This window comes from Rhinatrema bivittatum, unplaced genomic scaffold (genome assembly GCF_901001135.1).
Source record: "Rhinatrema bivittatum unplaced genomic scaffold, aRhiBiv1.1, whole genome shotgun sequence".
Taxonomy (NCBI): Eukaryota; Metazoa; Chordata; class Amphibia; order Gymnophiona; family Rhinatrematidae; genus Rhinatrema; species Rhinatrema bivittatum.
Genome location: NW_021820731.1, coordinates 62,099 through 76,317, shown reverse-complemented (window position 1 = coordinate 76,317; position 14,219 = coordinate 62,099). Strand labels below are relative to the sequence as shown.

At 46.3% G+C, this 14,219-nt stretch overlaps 1 protein-coding gene across 1 annotated transcript in view; it reads left to right on the top strand.

Annotated features, from left to right (window-relative positions):
• The window catches only part of LOC115082042 (thrombospondin-2-like), a 195,528-nt gene that overhangs the window by 153,951 nt on the left and 27,358 nt on the right, over nt 1-14,219 (top strand). Inside the window, 2 exon segments of the mRNA XM_029586307.1 lie at nt 4,714-4,841; nt 5,575-5,727. Coding sequence (XP_029442167.1) covers nt 4,714-4,841; nt 5,575-5,727 — 281 coding nt within the window.

The window sequence follows — 14,219 nt, the reverse complement described above, 5'->3', positions numbered from 1 at the left end:
TTAAACAATAGGAAACAAAGGGGTAGATTTTCAAAAACCGCGAATAGGCGTACTTTTGTTGGCGCTCCAGGCGCAAACAAAAGTACGCTGGATTTCAGTAGATACGCGCGTAGCCGCGCAAATCTGGGATCGGTGCGCACAAGGCTATCAATTTTGTATAGCCGGCGCGCGCCGAGCCACGCAGCCTACCCCCGTTCCCTTCGAGGCAGCTCCGAAATCGGAGCGGCCTCGGAGGGAACTTTCTTTTGCCCTCCCCTCACCTTCCCCTACCTAACCCACCCGCCCGGCCCTGTCTAAACCCCCCCCTTACCTTTGTTGGGGGATTTATGCCTCCCGGAGGGAGAAGTAAATCCCCGCGCGCCAGCGGGCCGCTAGCGCGCCGGGACGCGATCTGGGGGCGGGTCCGGAGGGCGCGGCCACTCCCCGGGCCATAGCCACGCCCCGGGCCCGCCCCTGGAACGCTCCCGACACGCCCCGAAAACGCCACACGGTTCGGGCCCGCCCCGACACGCCCCCGACACGCCCCCGACACGCCCCCGACACGCCCCCTCCGAAAACCCCGGGACTTACGCGAGTACGGGGCTCTGCGCGCGCCGGTAGGCCTATGTAAAATAGGCTTACCGGCGAGCAGGGCTCTGAAAATCCGCCCCAAAGAGTAGGAACAGATGATCAGTTTTCTCATTGGAGAAAGGTAATCAGTGGAATGACTCAGAGATCCATACAGGGACCAGTGTTTTTTAAATATATTTATGAATAATCTGGAAAAAGGAATGAGTAAGGTGATAAAATCTGCAGGTGACACAAAATTATTCTAAGTAGTGAAATCACAAGTGGGTCATTTCTATGCAGATCAAGTCTGGATAGTATACCCTTTGGAAAGGATCCATTAATGAACCTGGTTTGCAGGTTGTAGGAAAATTGTTGGGGGAGAATAAGTTGATATTGAATGAGGATAAGATGGAGTGGATAGTGTTTGCAAATGTAGACCCTGAGTGTAGTTTACAATTAAAGGTTGGGAATAAACGGGTAGATTTTAAAGGCCTGCATGCATAAATCCTGGGGTTTATGCATGTGGCCAAACCTTGTGCGCACCGAGCGAATTTTCGAAGGGGCCTGGCTATGCGCATAAACCCCGGTGCATGCATAAGAACCGGGCCTCTTCGAAGGGGCAGGCCAGGAGGCGTATTCTGGGCAGGGCAGGGGGGGGAGCAGGCCAGGACAGCAATATTGATTGCTGTCCTGAAGACTTGCGCGCTGGCAGCTGGCTAGTGCACGCAACTTACTTCAGCTCGGGAGTAAAACAAAGAAAAAAAAAAGGGAGGGTTTAGGGTGTGGGGAGGAGAAGGGAAGAGGGAGGGAATTTAGGTAGAGGGGTAGGGTTCCCTCCCAGTCCGCTCCTTAATTGGAGTGGACTGGGAGGGAACTGGGGAAGGCCTGAATGCATCGCTGCGCAGAAATTACAAAGGTCCCTCCCTTACATGCGCCACATGCACATATGTGTGCGGATTATAAAATCCAGTGCGCATGTGCATGTGGCCCACGGATTTTCTAATATGCTGGCGCCCGCATGTTAGAAAATGGGCGCGTCCATGTGTGCACACCGGGAAGCACGTGCACGTTTGAAAACCTACCCCAAAGTTTGTAGTAATAGTCAGGAAATTTGAAATTTGAGATAAATGATAAATGGCCATTTACACCACATATTTCCCTGATGATGAGAAGGATATTTTTAAAGTTAGAGAAATTGAGAAAGATAAGGAATACAGTAAGGGGCGGATTTTAAGAGCCCTGCTCGCGTAAATCCGTGCGGATTTACGTGAGCAGGGCCCTGCGCGCCGGTGCGCCTATGTTCAATAGGCCTACCGGCGCGCGTCCCGGGGTTTTCCGAGGGGGGAGTGCCGGGGGCGTGTCGAGGGGGCGGGCCCGATCCGCGCGGCGTTTTCGGGGCTGGACGTAGTGTTTCGGGGGCGGGCCCGGGGGCATGGTTACGGCCCGGGGCGGTCCGGGGACGTGGCCGCGCCCTCCGGACCCACCCCCAGGTCTCGTCCTGGCGCGCGGGGATTTACGTCTCCCTCTGGGAGGCGTAAATCCCCCGACAAAGGTAAGGGGGGGGTTTTAGACAGGGCCGGGCGGGTGGGTTAGGTAGGGGAAGGGAGGGGAAGGTGAGGGGAGGGCAAAAGAAAGTTCCCTCCGAGGCCGCTCCGATTTCGGAGCGGCCTCGGAGGGAACGGAGGTAGGCTGTGCGGCTCGGCACGCGCCGGCTATACGGAATCGATAGCCGCGCGCGCGCCGATCCCGGATTTTAGCGGATATGCGCGGCTACGTGCGTATCTACTAAAATCCAGCGTACTTTTGTTTGCACCTGATGCGCCAACAAAAATACGCCAAATCGCGCTATTTGAAAATCTACCCCCAAGTGTGGTGGTGTTTCAGACATTAGTCCAGGCACTAGTTTTACCACTTTTTGACTACAGTAATGGGGTATTGTTGGGTATTATAGGGAAGAGGTTACAACAATTTAAGGTAGATTTTTGACTGCCTTAGGTGCTTTAGTGCTAAGCCGTTGCTTAGAGAGCTGCATTGGCTTCCAGCAAGAGACAGAATAGTATTTAAGATTGTAACTATCATGTATAAGATCTTTCATGCTAAGGGTGCAATCTATTTGGTAAAGAGGGTGCAGAAATATGTTCCTAGGCGGATATTACATTCCTCAGTGGAATCACTTTTTGAAGTTCCAGGGGTAAAGCAAGTGAGAAAAGTTAAAAGCACAGGATGAAGATGTTCTCGGGGGGGGGGGGGGGGGAGGAACTCTATCCTTTTAGTTATAAGATTGTAGACTAACAGTTTGGGCTTCAGGAAAGGGTAGTCATGGTTGTTCTCATGTTTTAATTGTATTGTTGTAAATCACCTTGATCAGTTTACTGTTAGTGTGGTATAAAAGTTTTTAATAAATACATAAATAAATACATTCAAAGTGTCCATCTGGCATCTGCCAAGGTCTTTTTACAAGGGATAGAGCCCAACTCCCTCTTAGGGTTGTGGGATGTCTTCTTTGTTGTCTGTGTTCATTGTAAAAGAATAATATGCAGGGCTAGTCTTTTAATATTGTGCCCATAGGCAGGACCCGTGAGCAGAGTAGGGGAAAGGAGCAGTAGCAACCCTTTAACACAGTGTTGGTGCCCAGACTTAAAGCTAACTGGAGCTGGCTCTTCTTTCACTTCACTCTTTGGTGCGTTCGAAACTTGGTGCTTTAGGCAATTTCCTATAATGCTGATATACCTAAACAGCAAACATTTTTACTAGTAGAGCTTCACATACAAATTCTTAGGGTTTTGTACGTGTTTTGTTTACAAATCCCTGATATTTTTGGTTTGCATTTCCAGATGGTAAAATTGTGTACCTTCTTTATTATGTGCAAAATTATATGCAAATTCATGCATGCATGTTATAAAATCGGGTGTACATTTGTGCCCACCGGGTAGCGTGCACAAATGTACCCCATGCGCGCTCATTTAAAAATCTGCCCCATAGTCTTATTAGTGATATTAAATGTGTTTATTGTATAGTATTGACTGGTTGGGCTGAAGATCCATGAAGGTCTTAACTTGGAGAAGGACTGGACAAACTAGTGGACTAATTGCTAAACTGGTTAATTGCATTTATGTGTGCATGTTTCAAAATTAGCAGATTTAATACATGTAAATTGGGACTTACTTGAGTAAGTCCTTTACTTTTGCACGTAAAACATACTTGCATATATTTTTCAATGCAGTAATATACATGATTTCATTGCATTGCGTGTAATCATGCGTAAGCATAAATACGCACATATGTGTTGGGGTAGAGATACCCATATTTTATAAAAGACACTTATATGCGTGGGATTTAAAATTATTCTGTGGATCTGCTCACAGTAATATACACACATATATTCCGCTGCACGCATTTGTTTGAAAGTTAATCTCATATGGAACAGGGTCTGTAAGACAAACTATTGAAAGAGAGGCTTAAGGCACTTTTCTAAACTGGTTGGAAATAAGATTGAAAAGAGGAGATATAATAGCAACACTAATGGTTTAATTTTGCAAAATTCTGAATAAGTCAGCAAAAATGCACATAAGTTATATCAGATTTGAATGCCAACGTATGCATGTATGTTTACTTTGAAACTTATCCCACCAAAAACTACTCACACACAATTACACCTGCTAAAATGGATGCAGAAAATTTTCAGGAAAATCCAAAAGTATGTATAAGTGCAAATTCCAAATTCTACTCCAGGAAATGTTCAGTCTGGGTAAACATGTATATAAGTTTATCTGCATACTGAGTGGGCAATATTATAACAAGCCCACAGAAATGCCTTTTAAAATTACTTCTAAAATATTTAGCAAGCTATAATAAAAGAAGCAGCAATTTTCAGAAGAAAAATTAAAGAAAAGGGGTAATGATATAAAGGGAGTCAGGATCCAGATGCCTTGAATATTTTATAGGTGGTCATGTTTGTATTACTATATCCTTAGCTTGAGCAATGTAGATGTAAACAACTGCATAGGTGGGTTGAGCCAGTTGGTGCATCATCTCACTGATGCTTTTCTGAATTAAGTTTAATGAATCTTATTTTTCTGATATGCTTGATTCTGCCCATTAAATTAAATTATTAAGATTTTAACTATTGCACAATGGTGTGCACCTTTTCTTCTATTTCAATAGATGGGTGCTTGTCAAATCCTTGCTTCCCTGGAGCTGAATGCAACAGTTTCCCTGATGGCTCCTGGTCTTGTGGAGCATGCCCTACTGGCTACATTGGAAATGGTACATTCTGTGGAGATCTCGATGAGGTATGATGAAGTTTAATTTTGTTCATCTCTTAGGCATAGTGCATTGCCCTTGAAAGAGAGATTGAAATTCAAGCTAATGATCCTGCTCTTTCATGTAGTGAAGGGTGAGTAACCAGGTATTTATGGAAGTTAGTCACCGGGTATGTACAGGGATATACTCTTCATTTGGTGCATGGTGTCTTTTAGGAGATACCTACAAGGAAGGAGATGTATAGGATTTCGTTCTAAAAAAAAGGGCATTTTCGTTTGCTGGTATGGAGCTGTGGAATTCATCCCTGCTGGATGTCAGGCTAGAATCTAATTTCCCAGCATCCAGGAAAAAAGTAAAAATGTGGCTATTCCCTGATTGATAAATAAGATAGGAGACAATTATTGTTGGAGATATGGTTAATTTGTGGCGAGATGGTAGGAGCGGTTTAGGTTAGTGGCTATGTGCTGACTGGTGCAACAAATATTTGGGGAGTATGAAAGATATGATAGGTGATAGGGGGTGGAAGAGGGGATGATGTAAAGAGGAGTTAGTTTGGGGTAAGGATGTTTTATTTGTTTATTATTTTTATTGTTTTTATATGAATTGTATGTGTTGTATTATATGGTTGTACACCACTTTGGGCAGGCTGATGTCTGGTAGATTGGTATAAAATAATAAATGAAATAATATCACTCAGGAATACACTTTAGGTTTATTGGACAAATTAAATTAATTCTTTGTTTTCTTGATGTTTAATCTTAGTGTGCATTAGTCCCAGATGTGTGCTTTAAATTAAATGGAGTCCATAGATGTATCAACACAGTTCCAGGTTTCCACTGTCTGCCTTGTCCTCCACGTTACAAAGGGAGTCAGCCTTATGGAGGAGGACTGGAGACAGCCAAAAAAGACAAGCAAGTAAGTACATTAGAAGTGATCCAAAGGATCAAAGGTTATGTACAGTAAGGGAAGAATTTTGTAACATCATGCATGTTAACCAGCAAATACGCACATAGGGGTAGATTTTATAAAAGTACGCCCGCGCGTAATTTTGTTCGTGCACCGGGCGCAAACAAAAGTATGCCGGATTTTAATAGATACACGCGTATCCTTTAAAATCCAGGGTCGGCGTGCAGCCTGCTTCCGTTCCCTCCGAGGCCGCTCTGAAATCGGAGCGGCCTCAGAGGGAACTTTCCTTCCACCCCCCCCCCCCCCGCACCCTCCCCTACATAACCCACCCCCCCAGCCCTATCTAAACTCCCCTACCTTTGTTTTAAAAGTTACACCTGCCAGAGGCAGGCATAACTTGCGCATGCCGGTCATGCCCCCGAAACGTCCCCGGGCCAGAACCATGCCCGTGGCCCTGCCCGGATGATGCACTGGCCGCGGACATGCCCCCGACACTCACCCGACGACTCGCCGACCGCAACACGCCCCCGATGATGCGCTGGCTGCGATACGCCCCCGACCCCCCCCCCCCCCCCCAGGACTTACGTGTGTCCCAGGGATTTGCGCACGCCGGCAGCCCATGCAAGATAGGCTCGGCGCGCGCAGGGGGGTTTGGGGTAGGTTTTCGGGGTTACGTGCATAACCTATGCGCATAACCCTTTGAAAATCTACCCCATAAGGTACACCAATTTTCAAAGCGAACGTACGTGCTTAGGTCCACTTTGAAAATTATCCCACTAAACATACTCTCTCACAATTATACCTGCTAAAATATATGCATAAATATTTGGGAAAAAATGTAAGCGCATGCTTTTTAAAGTCCAAAATTATGTACATAAGTGCAAACCTCTGCCCAACTCTGGATTCATGAACCTCTGCTCAGTCTGGATAAACTTATGGTAAACAGGACATGTACATCTAAGTTTACCCATGTATCAGGTGAGTAATTTTTTAAAGCCTTTTTCTATGGGTAAAAAACACTGTTTAATTCACAGAAAAGCTTTTGAAAATTATCCTCTGGGAGCAATTTCAGAAAGTCCATGTAACCGCAAAGTCTGTATCCATCCATTTTGTAACCATGAGCCTTATAATTAATTTTAAAAAGGATACTACAGTTTCTTTTTGAAAATTGTTGACAAGATCTGTGGCTACAAAGTACCTGCTGCCTTTCACCTGCAGTTTATTTGGCCAGAAGATGTCTGGAAACTATGCATGTAGACTTGCAAATCAAATCTGCGTGTATTGCTGGCTTCCCTCACCTGAAACATGCTCCCGAAAAACCTGAAAATGCCTCCTCACAATCTGGCTAAAAGTATGTGGAAACCTAAAAGGTGAATATTCAAAATGTTACACGTATAAAAATTAGCATATAGGTGCATAAATAGCATGTACTTGCATATAAGCTATTTTATAAACCTCAGACATACATGCGTATAAAAAAGGGGTGGTCTAGGGGCATTCTGGGGCAGGGCCAACACTTATGCATGTGAATTTGGAAACTTATCATGTATATTTATACCTGCTCATTATCTGGTGAAAGTGATATTAAACCTCTTTATTGTGAAGTACTGACTGGGTGGAGAGGGCTGGGTGAACTGGGGTTAGTTCAGGCTGAAGAACCAGGAGGGTCTCAATGACCTGAATTGGCAAACTGATGGCCTAATTGGTAAAACTGGGAATTTCACTCATGTGCGTATGTTAGAAAATTTATGGACTCACACATGTAAAAAGTGACTTACCCTGGGTAAGGACTACTTAAATTTTGCATGTAAAATCCCCATGTTATATTTTTTAAATATAAAGTAAACAATCACTAGGGATGTGAATCGTTTTAGGACGATTAAAATTATCGTCCGATAATTTTAATATCGTCTTAAACCGTTATGGAACACAATACAATAGAGATTCTAACGATTTATCGTTATAAATCGTTAGAATCGTGAGCCGGCACACTAAAACCCCCTAAAACCCACTCCCGACCCTTTAAATTAAATCCCCCACCCTCCCGAACCCCCCCCAAATGAGTTAAATAACCTGCGGGTCCAGCGGCGGTCCGGAACGGCAGCGGTCCGGAACGGGCTCCTGCTCCTGAATCTTGTTGCCTTCAGCCGGCGCCATTTTCCAAAATGGCGCCGAAAAATGGCGGCGGCCATAGACGAACACGATTGGACGGCAGGAGGTCCTTCCGGACCCCCGCTGGACTTTTGGCAAGTCTCGTGGGGGTCAGGAGGCCCCCCACAAGCTGGCCAAAAGTTCCTGGAGGTCCAGCGGGGGTCAGGGAGCGATTTCCCGCCGCGAATCGTTTTCGTACGGAAAATGGCACCGGCCATACGCGTATGGCCGGCGCCATTTTCCGTATGGAAAATGGCGCTGGCAGGAGATCGACTGCAGGAGGTCGTTCAGCGAGGCGCCGGAACCCTCGCTGAACGACCTCCTGCAGTCGATCTCCTGCCGGCGCCATTTTCCGTACGAAAACGATTCGCGGCGGGAAATCGCTCCCTGACCCCCGCTGGACCTCCAGGAACTTTTGGCCAGCTTGTGGGGGGCCTCCTGACCCCCACGAGACTTGCCAAAAGTCCAGCGGGGGTCCGGAAGGACCTCCTGCCGTCCAATCGTGTTCGTCTATGGCCGCCGCCATTTTTCGGCGCCATTTTGGAAAATGGCGCCGGCTGAAGACAACAAGATTCAGGAGCAGGAGCCCGTTCCGGACCGCTGCCGTTCCGGACCGCCGCTGGACCCGCAGGTTATTTAACTCATTTGGGGGGGGTTCGGGAGGGTGGGGGATTTAATTTAAAGGGTCGGGGGTGGGTTTTAGGGGGTTTTAATGTGCCGGTTTTGCGATTTTTAGATTTTTCACGATTTTTCACGATTTTTCACGATATTTTACCCCCCAAACGGCAACAATACGATTCCCTCCCCCTCCCAGCCGAAATCGATCGTTAAGACGATCGAGGACACGATTCACATCCCTAACAATCACACATATAGCAGTTCAGCACCACTTAGCTGGATAAGACTCTCTACCTGGGTAACATCAAGCTAGGTTGAGAGAACATTGCACAAATCTCATCTTTGGGTGAGTTTCCTCACTCCGAAGGTCATCAAATCTTCACAAGAGAGTACTGTTCTGTTCGTGTGTCTCGCCTTGAATGTCAAAGTGGCCTCTAACCCCTACACTAATTCCTAAACCTCACCTCGAGTGACTAGGTGGGCCTCCCATAGAGATATAAATACCAATATAATGTGAGGGCATTAGGGCTAGTCTCTTTCTCTCTCTCTCTCTCTCTTTCTCTTTTCCAGCTAGGCTGGCTCTCATTAGCGCAAATTGCGATAAACTGTCTATTACCATAAAACACACCCCTTTTTCTATCGCATGCGATATTTAGTGCATTTTGATAAATCCAGGCCTAAGTAAGATAGCCAGATAAGTCTTAAATGGAGCTACAGAACCAGATAAGGCTTAAATAGAGCTACTTATCTGAATAAGTAAGATAGCCAGATAAATCTCCAACTAGAGCTCCTTATCCAGATAAGTCTTAAAGCTACTTATCTGGATAGGTAAGATAGCCAGATAAGTCTTAAATAGAACTACTTATCTGGCTGTCTTACTTAGCCAGATAAATAACTCTATTTAAGACTTATCTAGATTAGCTGAATTAGTTGGAACTGATCCAGCTAACTTATCTATATATTTGAACTTATCTTTACATATGCGCGAATGTTGCAAGGTAGATTTATGCATATTTTATAACCTGTACATATATGATACATGCAGTTTATAAAATACTAGGGTATACCTGCATGAGGCCATATATGCATGCATATGCACTTGAGCGCAGTTATTTCAAAGATATCCTTCCAGTGTACTTTTAGCTAGTCTGAAGAAGGCAATTTCAGATAAATGTATCAAGTAAATCACTATTTACCTGAGTAAATAGCTTCTCACACCTGTCACTATTCCCAACAAACCAACAGAGACGAGGTACAACGAGGCCTTATGTTCTACCCGCTGTGTCAGAACACACCTTTGGAATTCTAAAAAGTAGATTTCGCTGTTTGGACAAAATGGTGGGAGGGGGGGCCCTTTAAAGTATGCCCCAGCCAGAGTAGCAGAGATAGTCTGCTATGTATTTTATAATCTTATGGCATCCCAGTTGACCTTGTTCCAGATCAACCTAAGAATTCCCCTTGACCCCTCGCACAAACTAGGGAGAGCACACAGACTGGTAGCCAGCTTTGACAAAGTGTCATACAGCTTCACCTTTTACCCTGTACTAGCCCTCACATGTTGGCAAGTTGGTTGCATATGTGTGATGGAAGTCCAGCAGGCCTATTACATGAAGCTGAATGCTCTGTTTTTACAAAAAATCACAAGTAGCTCAGCTATATAAAGGCACATATAGGCCTGAAGCTACAAGATGACAGCTACATTCATTAATCACTTACTCTACATGTTACAGCCAGATTCTCTAATAGGGGTGTGCATTCGTTTGCAATGTATTGGCAATCCGCAACATATATGTCATGTTCGTTGTATTCATGGGGGTCACGAAACATATGGCAAACCCCCACAAATACAACGTATCACTAAAGAATAAGCCCCCACCCTCCTGACCCCCCCAAGACTTGCCAATAGTCCCTAGTGGTCCAGCAGGGGTCCTGGAGCAATCTCCTGCACTCAGGCTGTCGGCTGCCGGTATTCAAAATGGCGCCAATAGCCTTTGCCCTTACTATGTCACAGGGGCTACCGGTGCCAATGGTCAGCCCCTGTCACATAATAGGAGCACAAGATGGCGCCGGACGTCCATTGCTCTTACCATGTGACAGGGGCCAACGAATGGCACTGGTAGCCCCTGTGACATAGTAAGGGCAAAGGCTATCTGCGCCATTTTGAATACCGGCAGCCGACAGCCCAAGTGCAGGAGATCGCTCCAGGACCCCCGCTGGACCACCAGGGACTTTTGGCAAGTCTTGGAGGGGTCAGGTGGGTGGGAGGGTTATAGTTAATAAAATTTAAAGGGTTGGGATGGGGGTTTTTTTGGGAAACGAATACATATGTAACTAATGAACGGATCGGGGTCCCCCCGAGAACGGATGCAATGGATTTGGGTCCTGACGAATACGAATACTGAATGGGATGAATCCGTCCCTGCTGCACATCCCTATTCTCTAGCTGACATCCATGTGCATCTGAATATATCCACATGTACATCAGATTCACTGTTTCAGATGAGCATGCAAAGACCCAGGTGTCAGCACTGTCTCATCAGTTTCTGAGGCAATGCTGACATATCTCACATAGCAGACCTTCACTCGGTGCCATTTTGAACCACATGTTCAATATCATGGGAATTTCAAAAGTTTCACAGATCATTGCAAACATATTTCATAGGGGTTGCACACAACCATACACAGCTCGGCCCTGCTATACCTATTAGGGATGTGAATCGTTTTTTGACGATTTAAAAAAATTGTCCGATACTTTTTAAATTGTCAAAAATCGGTACAGTGCGCGATACAATAGAAATTTTCACGATTTATCGTGAAAAATCGTTACTCCTGTTAGTGTCCACTAATGGGAGTTATTTGGGGGGAGGGCGGGAAATCCGGCACACCAAAACAACCCCTAAACCCACCCCGACCCTATACAACTAATCCCTTACCTTCCCCCACCCCCCCCGAACCCCCCCAAAACCTTTTACGAGTACCTGGTGGTCCAGTGGGGGCGCGGGGACCTATCTCCCGCTCTCGGGCCATCGGCGCCATTTTGGCTGCCACTCAAACATGGTGCCCATGGCCCGATTAAAAAAAACCCCACCCGACCCTTTAAAGATGACCCCTTAGCTTCTCCCACCCTCCTGATCCCCCCAAATCATTTTAAAATTACCTGGTGGTCTAGTGGTGGTCCCGAGAGTGATCTCCCGTTCTCGGGCCGTCGGCTGCCACTCATAAAGATGGCGCCGATGGACCTTTGCCCTTACCATGTGACAGGGTATCCGTGCCATTGGCCTGCCCCTGTCACATGGTAGGAGCACTGGCTGGCCGGCACCATCTTTAAAGATGGCCGCCGCCATGTGGCTGGATGGCGCCATCTTTGAAGATGGCCGCCACCATCTGGCTGGCCACCACCATCTTTAAAGATGGCGCCGGCCATCCAATGCTCCTACCATGTGACAGGGGCCGGCCAATGGCACGGATACCCTGTCACATGGTAAGGGCAAAGGACCATCGGCGCCATCTTTATGAGTGGCAGCCGACGGCCCGAGAACGGGAGATCGCTCCCGGGACCACCACTAAACCACCAGGTAAATTTAAAATGATTTGGGGGGATCGGAAGGGTGGGAGAAGCTAAGGGGTCATCTTTAAAGGGTCGGGTGTGGTTTTTTTTTAATTGGGCCATCGGCGCCATTTTTGAGTGGCAGTCAAAATGGCGCAGATGAGAATGAATTTACTCAATCCTACATTTAAGAAGTAATATTTCAAAGTGATAGTAACTCAATAATATACCTGGACTTGACCAACATTACTCAAATAATGATTTTATTTATGAAATTGTAACCAAACTTTATTGGCACCTGTTAGAATGTACGATATCCTACATTTACTTACCTTAGTCTATGTGCCTATTTGTAAACCATTGCGATGGTATATAACTTAGTGACGGTATAGAAAAGTTTTTAAATAAAAAATAAATAAATAGTTTGATTGAGTTCATAATTAAGTTTAGGATACTAAGGGAGTTGGAATGAGAGTACTTTACATTTACAGGTGAATTTACTAATTAATCAGCTAGTGTCCTGCAAGGGGATGATTAAACTTTCAATAAGGGCTGGTACAATAGTATGATTTTGATAAGTCCTTGATTGATTTTTAATGAGAAAGTGTCTCATACCTAAAAATCAAGGGTTGGGTGGGTGGGAAAGACAGACACTAGAATTAACTATCTCTGGCTTGCTTATTACCTCAGACACACACAAACTCTAAATAATATTTCCCTTAATTTCACCTTTCACCAAACATTTATAAGCCCAAAAATTTCAGAAAGCTATACTTACCAATCCTCTTTAACCACCGTTAAATTAATCTTCACTCCGTTCACTCCTCTCCCGGGGGATCCTGGGAGCAGTATGCAGATGAGCCTTCCGGTCCTCCTCTACTGCAAAGGGTGCGGGGCATCTAGAAGCTGGGGCTGTGGAAGTCAATCCCTGGATCGCTTTAGGTGACCTCTGGACTCCTCTGCTAGGGGCTGGTGGGAGCAGTATGCAGATGAACCTTCCGGTCCTCCTCTACTGCAAAGGTTGCGGGGCCTCTGAAAGCTGGGGCTGTGGAAGTCAATCCCTGGATCGCTTGCGGTGACATCTGGACTCCTCTCCCGGGGGATGTCAGACCATTTCCCATCCTCCGACATCTGGGCAACCTCTCCTACAGTCTCAGACTTCCCCCAGCAATGAAGATCCATAACACGCTTCACGTATCTCTATTGAAACCACTCATTCTTAACAATTTCATCACCAAGACACCAGATCCCCCTCCTGTTGATGCAGAAGAGGACATCGAGTACAAAGTTGATGCAATACTTGATGTAAGGAAGAGAGGCGGAGTTTGGGAATACCTCCTGTCCTGGGAGGGCTATGGACCAGAAAATAACTCGTGGGAACCTATGGCTAATATCATGGACAAAGAGATGCTAAATCAGTATCATTGATTGCATCCTTGGAAACCAAGACCAGGTAGGGGGTCTGGAGGCGGTCCTTTGAAGGGGGGTACTGTTGCGTCCGTCAGACTCAGACGGCTTCGTCCCACGTGCCTCACCTCAATATTCGCTTTCTCCACCAGCCTTGGGAAGATGGCGACCACCACACCTGCTTGCCGGCGTCCCCGGAACAGCTATGGCAAGGCATTCCACCATGATTCACCTGAGGGCCTCCTAGGGTATGCGGCTACCCACGTCTATATTCCAACGTTGGCGCGAACCTCAGGGGCATTCACCTCGAGTGAATTCACAACATCCGGGTATTTAGGTTGCCCATTTGCTGACTGATTTTGAGTTAGCAAGGATTGGACTTGTCCTGTCTAAGCTGCTCTGCTGCTTCTTGCTGCTGCTGGAAGCTCTCTCCACCCTCCAGAGTTTTACTAACTTGGGTACCCGCTCCTTGGGGGCCCTATGCTTCTTTCCAGGTGCCTATCCAGTATCCAGGTACCGCTCCTCGAGGGCCTGAGTTGTCTACCTTGGTGCCTGCTACCATTACTTCTACCTGCTGGGAACTCCACCATTACAGTTGCAAGAGTGTGAGTAATGTAACATCTACCAGTCTGTTTCACCTGCAGCTCCTCATTAAACATCTGCACCGGAGCTCCCTATACCACCATTGTGGCACGGATCTCCTCAGCTGAGGACCCAAGACTGCTGCTGCAGGGATATACTCACTACTGCCACCTCTGGTGAACTCTACAAGCTGTAC